This window comes from Oncorhynchus mykiss, chromosome 14 (assembly GCF_057628025.1).
Source record: "Oncorhynchus mykiss isolate SJ-2025 chromosome 14, ASM5762802v1, whole genome shotgun sequence".
Lineage (NCBI taxonomy): Eukaryota > Metazoa > Chordata > Actinopteri > Salmoniformes > Salmonidae > Oncorhynchus > Oncorhynchus mykiss.
Window position 1 is genome coordinate 38,294,871 of NC_143035.1, and position 12,630 is coordinate 38,307,500.

Consider the following 12,630-nt stretch of genomic DNA (forward strand, 5'->3'; position numbering starts at 1 on the left):
ATATAGTATTTCTTCTTGTGGGGAGTGGTGGTCATTAAGCGTGTGCAGGGATGGACATTATGCTAGCCCAGTAGCCTGAGGCTAATATTTTCAGACCGGGCTAGTAAAACAATCCTTAAATTCCATCGCTGGGTGCGTGTCAGAGAGAGAGAGAGAGGGGGAGGGAGAAAGGGAAAGGGGGAGAGAGAGAGAGAAAGAGAGCGAGAGAGAGAGAGAGAAAGGGAGAGAGAGAGGGGGAAAGAGAGGGAGAGAGGGAGGGGAGAAAGGGGGCGAGAGCGAGAGCGAGCAGGAGAGTGAGAGAGGGGGAATGAGAGGGGAAGAGAGGGGAGAGAGAGAAAGGAGAGAGGGGAGAGAGAGAAGGGAGGGAGAGGGGGGAGAGAGGGAAGAAATGGAGGGAGAAGGGAGAGAGAGGGGGAGAGAGAGGGGGAGAGAGTGAGAGGGGAGAAATGGGGGGAGAGAGAGAGGGGGAGAGGGGAAAGAGGGAGAGAGAGGGGGATAAAGTGAGGGGTGGAGAGAGAGAGAGAGAGAGAGAGAGAGAGAGGGAGAGAGAGAGAGAGAGAAAGAGAGGGAGAGAGGGGGGGGGAAAAGAAAGTTAGAGAGGGGGAGAGAGAGGGAGAGAGAGGGAAAGAGAGAGGCTGTCTAAGATAATGATTGAGACAATGACATTTGTATCAGAAGAATGATAGTGATGGTGGTTGCAGTCCGATGGGTAAATCCATTCCTCCACTAACACATAATGCCACTTCTGTCCCCTGGAAAGATTAGTGTTTTTCAGCTACTTTGGCTTCAAGTAATTCATGAACCCTAAAGTTCGTAGAAGATAGCAGAAGGGAAACAGCTGACTTTTGGTAGTCTTATTGGGACCAAACGACAGCCCACACACACAGTATATGAGTGGCAATATCTGTACTGTTAGATGACTGTGCAGCGGTAGTTTGGGTCGGTGGACACGCTGGAGCCGTCTGTCTTGATCACAGTGGTCTTGGAGGAGTTCTGCTGCGAACTCCTCAAATCCTTCCTGTGACAGAGACGTTCGCGGTAGTTCTGAGCGAAGATGAGCAGCATCAGAGGGTTGATGCAGCTGTGGGAGTAACTCAGACAGATCGTGATGTTGTAGACATACACAAAGGTGTTGGTTGGCCTGTTGTTGCTCAAGTTAATCACCTGGATCACGTGATACGGGCTCCAGCACACCAGGAAGAGAGCAATGACCATCACCACGGTCTTGGTGGCGCGCTTCGCCCAGACAGACTGTTTACGCTTGACTCGGCGGATGGATCTGAAGACGTGGTAAAGGGTGAGGGAGTAGAAGGTGGAGATGATGATGAGAGGAAAGATGAAGCCCAAGATGGACTGGTAGAGAGTGTACCAGTACATGTCCTCAGGCCCGTCCAGAAACATCATGCATATCTCCAGGTCGCTCTTCCTCACCACCATGGCGTAGATCATGACGGGCACGGTCAGCAGGAAGCTGCCGACCCACACCAGGATGTTGATGATGATGGTCCACTGGATGGTCCGCTTCTCTGAGGTGGGGTGGACGATGGCAATGTATCTAGAAACAAAGAGACACATCAGTTAGGGACCAGGGGTTAGGTTATGTACCTGGGTTGTGCCCCAATTGCACCCCGTTCCCTATATAGTGTACTAATTTTGACCAGAGCCCATTCCTTTCACAGTGCACTACTTTGACCAAAAGTAATGTACTACAGTGCCTTGCAAAAGTATTCATTCCCCTTCGCGTTTTTCCTATTTTCTTGCATTACAACCTGTAATTTAAATGGATGTTTATTTGGATTTCATATTAATAGACACCAAAATAGTCCAAATTGGTGAAGTGAAATGCAAAAAATGACTGGCTTCAAAAAATTTTTTTTTTTAAATGGAAAAGTGGTGAGGGCATATGTACTCACCCCTTTGCTATGAAGCCCCTAAATAAGATCTGGTGCAACCAATTACCTTCAGAAGTCACATAATTAGTTAGATTGTACACAGGTGGACTTTATTTAAGTGTCACATGATCTCCGTATCTCAGCAAGCAAAGCTTTTGGGTTATAAAAAAATATCAGAAACTTTGAACATCCCACGGAGCACCATTAAATCAATTATTAAAAAATAGAAAAAAATATGGCACCACAATAAACCTGCCAAGAGAGGGCCGCCCACCAAATCTCACGGACCAGGCAAGGAGGGCATTAATCAGAGAGGCAACAAAGAGACCAAAGATAACCCTGAAGAAGCTGCAAAGCTCCACAGCGGAAATTGGAGTATCTGTTCATAGGACCACTTTAAGCCATACACTCCACAGAGCTGGGCTTTACGAAAGAGTGGCCAGAAAAAAAGCCATTGCTTAAAGAAAAAAATAAGCAAACACGTTTGGTGTTCACCAAAAGGCACGTGGGAGATTCCCCAAATATATGGAAGAAGGTACTCTGGTCAGATGAGACTAATATTGAGCTTTTTGGTCATCAAGAAATATGCTATGTTTGGCGCAAAACCAACACCTCTCACCACCCCGAGAACACCATCCCCACAGTGAAGCATGGTGGTGGCAGCATGAAACCTGTTTCAGTCTTCCAGAGATTTAAGACTGGGACGGAGGTTCACCTTCCAGCAGGAGAATGACCCTAAGCATGCTGCAAAAGTTACACTTGAGTATCCTGCAAAAGTTACACTTGAGTGGTTTATGGTTTACATACATTTCTGAGCACCTCCCAGACGTATGGTATGGTCTAGTTACTGCAGACAGTAAAGGACAGGGAGGTTGGTTGGAGAGGGCAGGTGAGTGTACACTATGACCATCTAGCATGTTCGAGACACGTCAGGGACACTGCCTCTTGACACACTGTCCGCTTAACCCGGAAGTCAGCCGCACCAATATGTCAGAGGAAGGCAGCGTTCATGTACCCGGCCGCCACAAGGAATCGCAAGAGTGTGATGGAACAAGGACAACAAACCCTCCCCTAACCCGGACGACACTGGAACAATTGTGCTCCACCTCATGGGTCTCCCGGTCACGGCCGGCTGCAACACAGCCCGGGATTGAACCTGGATTGGTAGTGAAGCCTATAGCACTGCGATGCAGTGCCTTAGACCGCTGCGCCACTCGGGAGGTCGCACTTCCCCTTATTCTAAAGTTAGGAAAACAGATTACTGCATTCAGGCATGTGACTGTGTTGTGAAGAGAAACAGATTATAGAGAACAGATGATTGATTTCAGGGATTTTACTATGTTGTAAAAAGATACTGTAGATGTTCTCGAGTTCATGTGTATGTGCACACAGATGTACATATTATGGGTGGTCATGTGTTTGGCGTGCGTGTGTGTGCGTGTGCGTGTGTGCGTGTTTATGCACACTGTGATACTGAGTGAGATTTCATTTGGTATTTGCCATAGTGTTCATTGAAACCCAAGTGTGATAATGTGATGTTCCATTTCTTAGCACGATGTGTCTGCGATGTCTGAACGTGTAACGACAGAACAGAGATTTGGAATCAGTCAAAACAAGTCATAGTGCTGCCGCTCCACGAACGTGAAAGTCTAGAGTAGAAAGGGATGGAGACAGAGAGACAGTGTCTCCCAAAATAGCACAAATATCTCTACACCGATCATTCAGGAGACTCCACCGTGAGGAGTTTGTCTTTTTTTGGTTTCTTCAGTAACAACCATCACTTTTTACCCAGTCCAGTCTAGTCCAGACAGAGGCATGTGAATGTCATGTGAATACACAGACAGGAAAAACACCATAAATAAATTGTACTTGTCATCCCAAGAAAAGCGAACGGTAATTAGTTAACCTGGAATAGAAGGATTTTGTGTTTGAATACCGCCTATTCATACAGTTTGTGTTTCTCTCTTCTTCCTGAGAGCAATCAGGACTCAAATCATGATGTTACATTGAATAAATCTAATAATGTCATGAGTGAATCAGTAAGGTAAGAGCATTGGCCTCGTTCTAAAAGTACTCTTATTCTATATATAGTGCATTTTTCAACAGAGTCCTATACTGCCCTATCAAGCAAAAAAATATGATGATGAGTAAACTGCTCATTTGGTCGAAAATGAGTTAGTATCATTTTTTTTGTTGCTACAATCAATACATGCTTAATCACGTGGACAAGTATCCTGCCTCTATTGTGTTCAGGAGAAAATGGAGGTCATGTTTGGCAGTAACTACATACAGTTACTGTGAGAACCAAGGTAAATAAAAGCCATTTTTCTCAGTTCCACACTATGAGTAGTTACTGCCTTTTTTTTCTTTTTTTCTTTTTCTTGGTAAGGCAGTATATGCCCTGGTCACTAGTAGTGTACTATTAAGGGAATAGGGTGACATTTGGAATGCAACCCATGACACTGGCATATGCCCAAGGTCATGGGGTTCAATTCCTTCCAGGATCACATACACATACTGAATGAATGAATGCACTCACTGTACTATAGGTCGCTTTGGATGAAAACATCTGCAAAGTGGCATACCGTATACTATTATAATATAATAACATTTTAGGAATAATTGATCTGGGAGCTGAAAAAGTCACATACAGTGGGAAAATACTTATTTTCCACCATAATTTGCAAATAAATTCATTAAAAATCCTACAATGTGATTTTCTGAAAATTTTTTCCTCATTTTGTCTGTCATAGTTGAAGTGTACCTATGATGAAAATTACAGGCCTCTCTCATATTTTTAAGTGGTAGAACTTGCACAATTGGTGGCTGACTAAATACTTTTTTTGCCCCACTGTACAAGCTGTCATGAACACGGGATGGAGATAATACTGTAGAGATGTCTACATATGACCACAGAGATTTTACTGTAGAGATGTCTTCATATGGACCAAGGAGATATTACTGTAGAGATGTCTTCATTACCATAGAGATATTACTGTAGAGATGTCTTCATTACCATAGAGATATTACTGTAGAGATGTCTTCATTACCATAGAGATATTACTTTAGAGATGTCTTCTTGACCATGGAGATATTACTGTCTTCAAATGGACCAAGGAGATATTACTGTAGAGATGTCTACATATGGACCATAGAGATATTACTGTAGAGATGTCTACCTGACCAAAGAGATATTACTGTAGAGATGTCTTCACATGAACCATAGAGATATTACTGTATAGATGTCTTCATATGGACCAAGGAGATATTACTGTAGAGATGTCTTCATTACCATGGAGATATTACTGCAGAGATGTCTACATATGACCATAGAGATATTACTGTAGAGATGTCTTCATATGGACCATAGAGATATTACTGTAGAGATGTCTACCTGACCAAAGAGATATTACTGTAGAGATGTCTTCATATGACCACTGAGATATTACTGTAGAGATGTCTTCATGACCATGAAGATATTACTGTAGAGATGTCTTCATATGACCACTGAGATATTACTGTAGAGATGTCTTCATGACCATAGAGATATTACTGTAGAGATGTCTTCATGACCATGAAGATACTACTGTAGAGATGTCTACTTAAGACCATGGATATATTACTGTAGAGATGTCTACTTATGACCATGAAGATATTACTGTAGAGATGTCTACATATGAACCATAGAGACATTACTGTAGAGATGTCTACTTAAGACCATGGATATATTACTGTAGAGATGTCTACTTAAGACCATGGATATATTACTGTAGAGATGTCTACTTAAGACCAAGGAGATATTACTGTAGAGAAGTCTACTTAAGACCAAGGAGATATTACTGTAGAGATGTCTTCATATGGACCAAGGAGATATTACTGTAGAGATGTCTTCATTACCATAGAGATATTACTATGGAAATAAGAGACCTTAAAAACACCAGGAAACCAGCTCCAATTCATTCTTATTTTGGAAGTCTGTTCTCAAGTTTTCCCACGCATATACATTGCATTTGGAAAGTATTCAGACCCCTTGACTTTTTCCACATTTTGTTACGTTACAGTATTATTCTAAAATGTATTAAATCATTTTTTTTTACTCATCAATTTACACACAATACCCCAAAGTGACAAAGCAAAAACAGGTTTTTAGACATTTTTGCAAATGTATTCAAAATTAAAAATGGAAATATCACACAAGTAAGTATTCAGACCCTTTCCTCAGTACTTTGTTGAGGCCCCTTTGGAAGCGATGCAGACTCAAGTCTTCTTGGGTATGACGCTACACTCTTGGCACGCCTGTATTTGGGGAGTTTCTCCCATTCTTCTCTTAAGCTGTGTCAGGTTGGAATGGGAGCGTCACTGCACAGCTATTTCCAGGTCTCTCCAGAGATGTTAGATTGGCTTCAAGTCCGGGCTCTGGCTGGGCAACTCAAGGACATTCAGAGGCTTGTTCCGAAGCCACCCCTGCGTTGTCTTGGCTGTGTGCTTAAGATCGTTGTCCTGTTTGAAGGTCAACCTTCACCCCAGACTGAGGTCCTGGGCACTCCGGAGCAGGTTTTCATCAAGTATCTCTCTATAATTTGCTCCGTTGATCTTTCCCTTGATACTGACTAGTCTCCCAGTCCCTGCCACTGAAAAACATCCCCACAGCATGATGCTGCCACCACCATGCTTTACCATAGGGATGGTGCCAGGTTTCCTCCAGACGTGACACTTGGCATTCAGGCCAAATAATCTTGTTTCTCATGGTCTGAGAGTCCTTTAGGTTCTTTTTGGCAAACTCCAAGTGGGCTGTCATGTGCCTTTTACTGATGAGTGGCTTCAGTCTGGCCACTCTACCATAAAGGCCTGATTGGTGGAGTGCTGCAGTGATGGTTGTCTTTCTGGAAGTTTCTCCCATCTCCACAGAGAAACTCTGGAGCTTTCTGTCAGAGTGACCATCGGGTTCTTGGTCGCCAGCAATAGGAAGAGTCTTGATGGTTCCAAACTTCTTCCATTTAAGAATAATGGAGGCCACTGTGTTATTGGGGGCCTTCAATGCTGCAGACATTTTTTTGGTACCATACCCCAGATCTGTGTCTCAACACAATCCTGTCTCAGAGCTCTACGGACAATAGAATGGCGTCGGAAGGGATGGCTGACATTTTACGGGCTCCTAACTAACTGTGCTAATTTGTGCGTTTTTTCTTATTGTTTGTAACTTATTTTTTAAACTTATTTGTTTACATAATGTTGCTGCTACCGTCTCTTATGACCCGGAAATAACTTCTGGATTTCAGAACAGCGATTACTCTCCTCCAACTGGAAGAAGATTTTTTTCTTTAACGAGTTCGACGCGAAGGATATACTGCTTTCTCGGGAACGGGCCCAAATCCCCGTCATTTACGTGAAGAAAGACGGAGAAAATGGGGACAGAGGTCGCTCTGCCTCTGAGAATTTGTAGGCGAGTGAGTAAACCCCCACTGCCATCCGTTCTATTGGCCAACGTGCAATCATTGGAAAAAATAAAATGAATGATTACCCTACCAACGGGACATTAAAACCTGGAATATCTTATGTTTCACCTAGTCGTGGCTGAATGACGACAAGGATGACAAGGATGATATAGAGATGGTTATTTGTCAATAACTGCTGCGTGATGTCTAAAATTAATGGAAGCCGTACAAATCTGGGAGCTGGAATACTTTCAGGTCTCTGAATACCTTCAGGGGTCTGAATACTTTCAGGTCTCTGAATACTTTCAGGGATCTGGAATACTTTCAGGGATCTGGAATACTTTCAGGGATCTGGAATACTTTCAGAGATCTGGAATACTTTCAGGTCTCTGAATACTTTCAGGGATCTGGAATACTTTCAGGTCTCTGAATACTTTCAGGGATCTGGAATACTTTCAGGGATCTGGAATACTTTCAGGGATCTGGAATACTTTCAGGGATCTGGAATACTTTCAGAGATCTGGAATACTTTCAGGTCTCTGAATACCTTCAGGTCTCTGAATACCTTCAGGGGTCTGAATACCTTCAGGGGTCTGAATACTTTCAGGGGTCTGACTACTTTCAGGGATCTGGAATACTTTCAGGGGTCTGAATAATTTCATGTCTCTGAATACCTTCAGGGATCTGGAATACTTTCAGGGGTCTGAATACTTTCATGTCGCTGAATACCTTCAGGGATCTGGAATACTTTCAGGGATCTGGAATACTTTCAGGTCTCTGAATACTTTCAGGTCTCTGAATACTTTCAGGAATCTGGAATACTTTCAGGGATCTGGAATAGTTTCAGGGATCTGGAATACTTTCAGGGGTCTGAATACTTTCATGTCTCTGAATACCTTCAGGTCTCTGAATACCTTCAGGTCTCTGAATACCTTCAGGGGTCTGAATACCTTCAGGGGTCTGAATACTTTCAGGGGTCTGACTACTTTCAGGGATCTGGAATACTTTCAGGGGTCTGAATACTTTCATGTCTCTGAATACCTTCAGGGATCTGGAATACTTTCAGGGGTCTGAATACTTTCATGTCTCTGAATACCTTCAGGGATCTGGAATACTTTCAGGGATCTGGAATACTTTCAGGTCTCTGAATACTTTCAGGTCTCTGAATACCTTCAGAATGCACTGTATACACTACCAGTAAAAAGTTTTTAAAAAATGGACCTAATCATTCAAGGTTTTTTCGTTATTTTCTACATTGTAAACTCAGCAACAAAAAAAGAAACATCCTCTCACTGTCAACTGTGTTTATTTTCAGCAAACTTAACATGTGTAAATATTTGTATGAACATAACAAGATAACACCTGAGACATCAACTGAACAAGTTCCGACAGACATGTGACTAACAGAAGTTGAATAATGTGTCCCTGAACAAAGGGGGGGTCAAAACCTAAAGTAACAGTCAGTATCTGGTGTGACCACCAGCTGCATTAAGTACTGCAGTGCATCTCCTCCTCATGGACTGCACCAGATATGCCAGTTCTTGCTGTGAGATGTTACCCCGCTCTTCCACCAAGGCACCTGCAAGTTCCTATACATTTCTGGGCGGAATGGCTCTAGCCCTCACCCGCAGATCCAACAGGTCCCAGACGTGCTCAATGGGATTGAGATCGGGCTCTTCGCTGGCCACGGCAGAACACTGACATTCCTGTCTTGCAGGAAATCACGCACAGAACGAGCATTATGGCTGGTGGTATTGTAATGCTGGAGGGTCATGTCAGGATGAGCCTGCAGGAAGGGTACCACATGAGAAAGGAGGATGTCTTCCCTGTAACGCACAGCGTTGAGATTGCCTGCAATGACAACAAGCTCAATCCGATGATTCTGTGACACACCGCCCCAGAACATGATGGACCCTCCACCTCCAAATGGATCCCACTACAGTACAGGCCTCGGTGTAACGTTCATTCCTTCGACGATAAACGCAAATCTGAGACAAAACCGCGACTCGTCAGTGAAGAGCACTTTTTGCCAGTCCTGTCTGGTCCAGCGACGGTGGGTTTGTGCCCATAGGCCACGTTGTTGCCGGTGATGTCTGGTGAGGACCTGCCTTACAACAGGCCTACAAGCCCTCAGTCCAGCCTCTCTCAGCCTATTGCGGACAATCTGAGCACTGATGGAGGGATTGTGTGTTCCTGGTGTAACTTGGGCAGTTGTTGTTGCCATCCTGTACCTGTCCTGCAGGTGTGATGTTCTGATGTACCGATCTTGTGCAGGTGTTGTTACACGTGGTCTGCCACTACGAGGACAATCAGCTGTCCGTCCTGTCTCCCTGTAGCGCTGTCTTAGGTGTCTTACAGTACGGACGTTGCAATTTTTTGCCCTGTCCCCATCTGCAGTCCTCATGCCTCCTTGCTGCATGCCTAAGGCACGTTTATGCAGATGAGCAGGGACCCTGGGCATCTTTCTTTTGGTGTTTTTCAGAGTTAGTAGAAAGGCCTCTTTAGTGTCCTAAGTTTTCATAACTGGGACTTTAATTGCATACTGCCTGTAAGCGGTTAGTGTCTTAACGACTGTACGAATTATCTTTGAAAGACTGGGTCTTGAAAAAGGGACGTTTCTTTTGTTGCTGAATATAGAATAATAGTGAAGACATAAAAACTATGAAATAACACATTTGGAATGATGTAGTAAACAAATATGTTTAAAAAAAAATCAAAATATATTTTATATTTTAGATTCTTCAATGTAACCACCCTTTGCCTTGATGACAGCTTTGAACACTCTTGGCATTCTCTCAACCAGCTTCATGAGGAATGCTTTTCCAACAGACTTGAAGGAGTTCCCACTCTGCTGTCCAACTCATGACAAACCATCTCAAACGTGTTGAGGTCGGGTGATTGTGGATTACCAGGTCATCTGATGCAGCACTCCATCACTCTCCTTCTTGGCCAAATAGCCCATTCACAGCCTAGATGTGTGTTTTGGGTCATTGTCCTGTTGAAAACCAAATGATAGTCCCACTAAGCCCAAAACCAGATGGGATGGTGTATCGCTGCAGAATGATGTAGTAGCCATGCTGGTAAAGTGTGCCTTGAATTCTAAATAAATCACGGGCAGTGTCAGCAGCAAAGCATCCTGACTCCATCAGTGGTTTCTTTGCAGCAATTTGATCATAAAGGCCTGATTCATGCAGTCTCCTCTGAACATGTTAAGATGTGTCTGTTACTTGAAATCTGTGAAGCATTTATTTGGACTGCAATCTGAGGTGCAGTTAACTCTAATCAACTTATCCTCTGCAGCGAAGGTAACTATGGGTCTTCCTTTCCTGTGGCGGTCCTCGTGAGAGACAGTTTCATCATAACATAATGCTTGATGGCTTTTGCGACTGCACTTGAATATACGTTCAAGGTTCTTGAAATGTTCCACATCGACAGACCTTCAAATGTTAAAGTAATGATGGACTGTCGTTTCTCTGAGCTGTTCTTGACATAATATGGACTTGGTCTTTTACCAAATAGGTCTATCTTCTGTATAGCACCCCAACCTTGTCACAACACAACTGATTGGCTAAAACACATTAAGGAAGGAAAGAAATTTCACAATATAACTTTTAACAAGGCAAACATGTGAAATGAAATGCATTCCAGGTGACTACCTCATGAAGCTGGTTGAGAAAATCAACTAAATGCAATATATTTTGATTTGTTAAACACTTTTTTGGTTACTACACCGAAAACACATCGCCAGGCTGTGTATGGGCTATTTGACCAAGGAGAGTGATGGAGTGCTGCATTAGATGACCTGGCCTCCACAATCACCCGGCCTCAACCCAATTGAGATGGTTTGGGAAAAGCAGCCAACAAGTGCTCAGCATATGTGGGAATTCTTTCAAGTCTGCTGGAAAAGCATTCCTCGTGAAGCTGGTTAAGACAATTTCAAGAGTGTGCAAAGCTGCCATCAAGGCAAAGGGTGATACATTTTTTAAAACTTTGTTTCTATTTCTAACACAAATAAAGGACAAATTAACAAATTAATTAATTATATGAAAAGTGCTTTGGTCCTCCTTTCTTTTTGCAGGTAAAATATATAAAATATATGTTGATTTGTTTAACACTTTGGCATGAGTCCATATGTGTTATTTTATAGTTTTAATGTCTTCACTATTATTCTATAATGTAGAAAATAGTGAAAATAAAGAAAAACTCTGGAATGAGTACGTGTGTTCACACTTTTGTCTGGTACTGTAGGTTTGAAAATTAGTATGTTTTAGTCAAATGTTATATGTGTTTGCACTTCTTGCAGTCTACAAATTAATTTGTAATAATGCTCCGGTCCCGACCATCCGCTCACTAGATCCCTGCTCTTGGGCTGTGTAACAGTAATGTCTCCTTCTTAATTACCTATTGGTTCTAACTATGTTATACTCCTATCCTACACCAGGTTATCTCTACCTGAATACATAAAGGTAATAGAGGAGGGAGACCTAATTGATGCTTTGTCATGTTCAAACTGACACCTGTTGAATTTGGAGAGGTGGAGACGTACCTGTCAATACACAGCACCGTTACAATCCCCACGGTAGTGAACTGGTTGCTAACATCCACCACCACGACAGCTTTGCACATGAAGTTCCCGAACACCCACTGTCTGTCCCGGACCAGCTGGTGAATGTTGAAGGGCATCACCAGCAAGAAGAGCATATCTGCGACGGCCAAGTTCAGCACGTAGATGTCCGAGACCATCTTCTTCTTGCATGTCGCCACTGCGTAAATCACCAAGCCGTTGGCGATCACTCCTATTGTACACAGGATGCCATATATGGACGGGAATATGTGCATAAAAGTCGCCAAGTCGATGAAGCTGGGTGAGGACTGAGTCGTGTTCACACATGACGAGTTGTTGGTGAAGTTACTAACTTCTTTGTAATTACAAAATATGTCCGAGCTATTCATAATCATCTTAAGATCTTCAGATATTTGCCGACCTGGTCTTGATTGATAACGCGCGGATCAGTATTATGCTATAGATAAGCACCAACACTGTCAAGCCGACAAGTCATACTGTACTAGCTTCTAACCAAATATCTAGAGGTACAACTTGGGCACCTATTCTGGATAAACCGCAGCGCGCGTATCCTTTGGTTGATGCACTTCTTTATCTTGTAATGAACTACAGCTCAATTAAAGTATGTGTTTCGATGAGATTCTGCTGAAGGATCGATCGTTCTCACCAAACTTGGGAACAAGCTGATGCCTCTTGGAGAACACATTATTCACTCAGGACTGGACCTCCCCGTTCGTCT

At 43.1% G+C, this 12,630-nt stretch overlaps 1 protein-coding gene and 1 long non-coding RNA gene across 2 annotated transcripts in view; one reads left to right on the forward strand and one right to left on the reverse strand.

Moving 5' to 3' along the window:
- Window positions 1-12,630, forward strand: part of LOC149978360 (uncharacterized) — a 441,331-nt gene that overhangs the window by 404,043 nt on the left and 24,658 nt on the right. The window lies entirely within an intron of this gene.
- Window positions 475-12,630, reverse strand: part of LOC110489484 (melanin-concentrating hormone receptor 2-like) — a 12,388-nt gene continuing 232 nt past the window's right edge. Inside the window, exons 1-2 of the mRNA XM_021562185.3 lie at window positions 11,874-12,630; window positions 475-1,555 (exon numbers count right to left, since the gene is read on the reverse strand). The exon at window positions 11,874-12,630 is cut by the window's right edge and continues 232 nt beyond it. Of these exons, the coding sequence (XP_021417860.3) occupies window positions 913-1,555; window positions 11,874-12,286 (1,056 nt within the window). The 5' untranslated portion in view covers window positions 12,287-12,630 and the 3' untranslated portion in view covers window positions 475-912. The remainder of the gene's footprint in view (window positions 1,556-11,873) is intronic.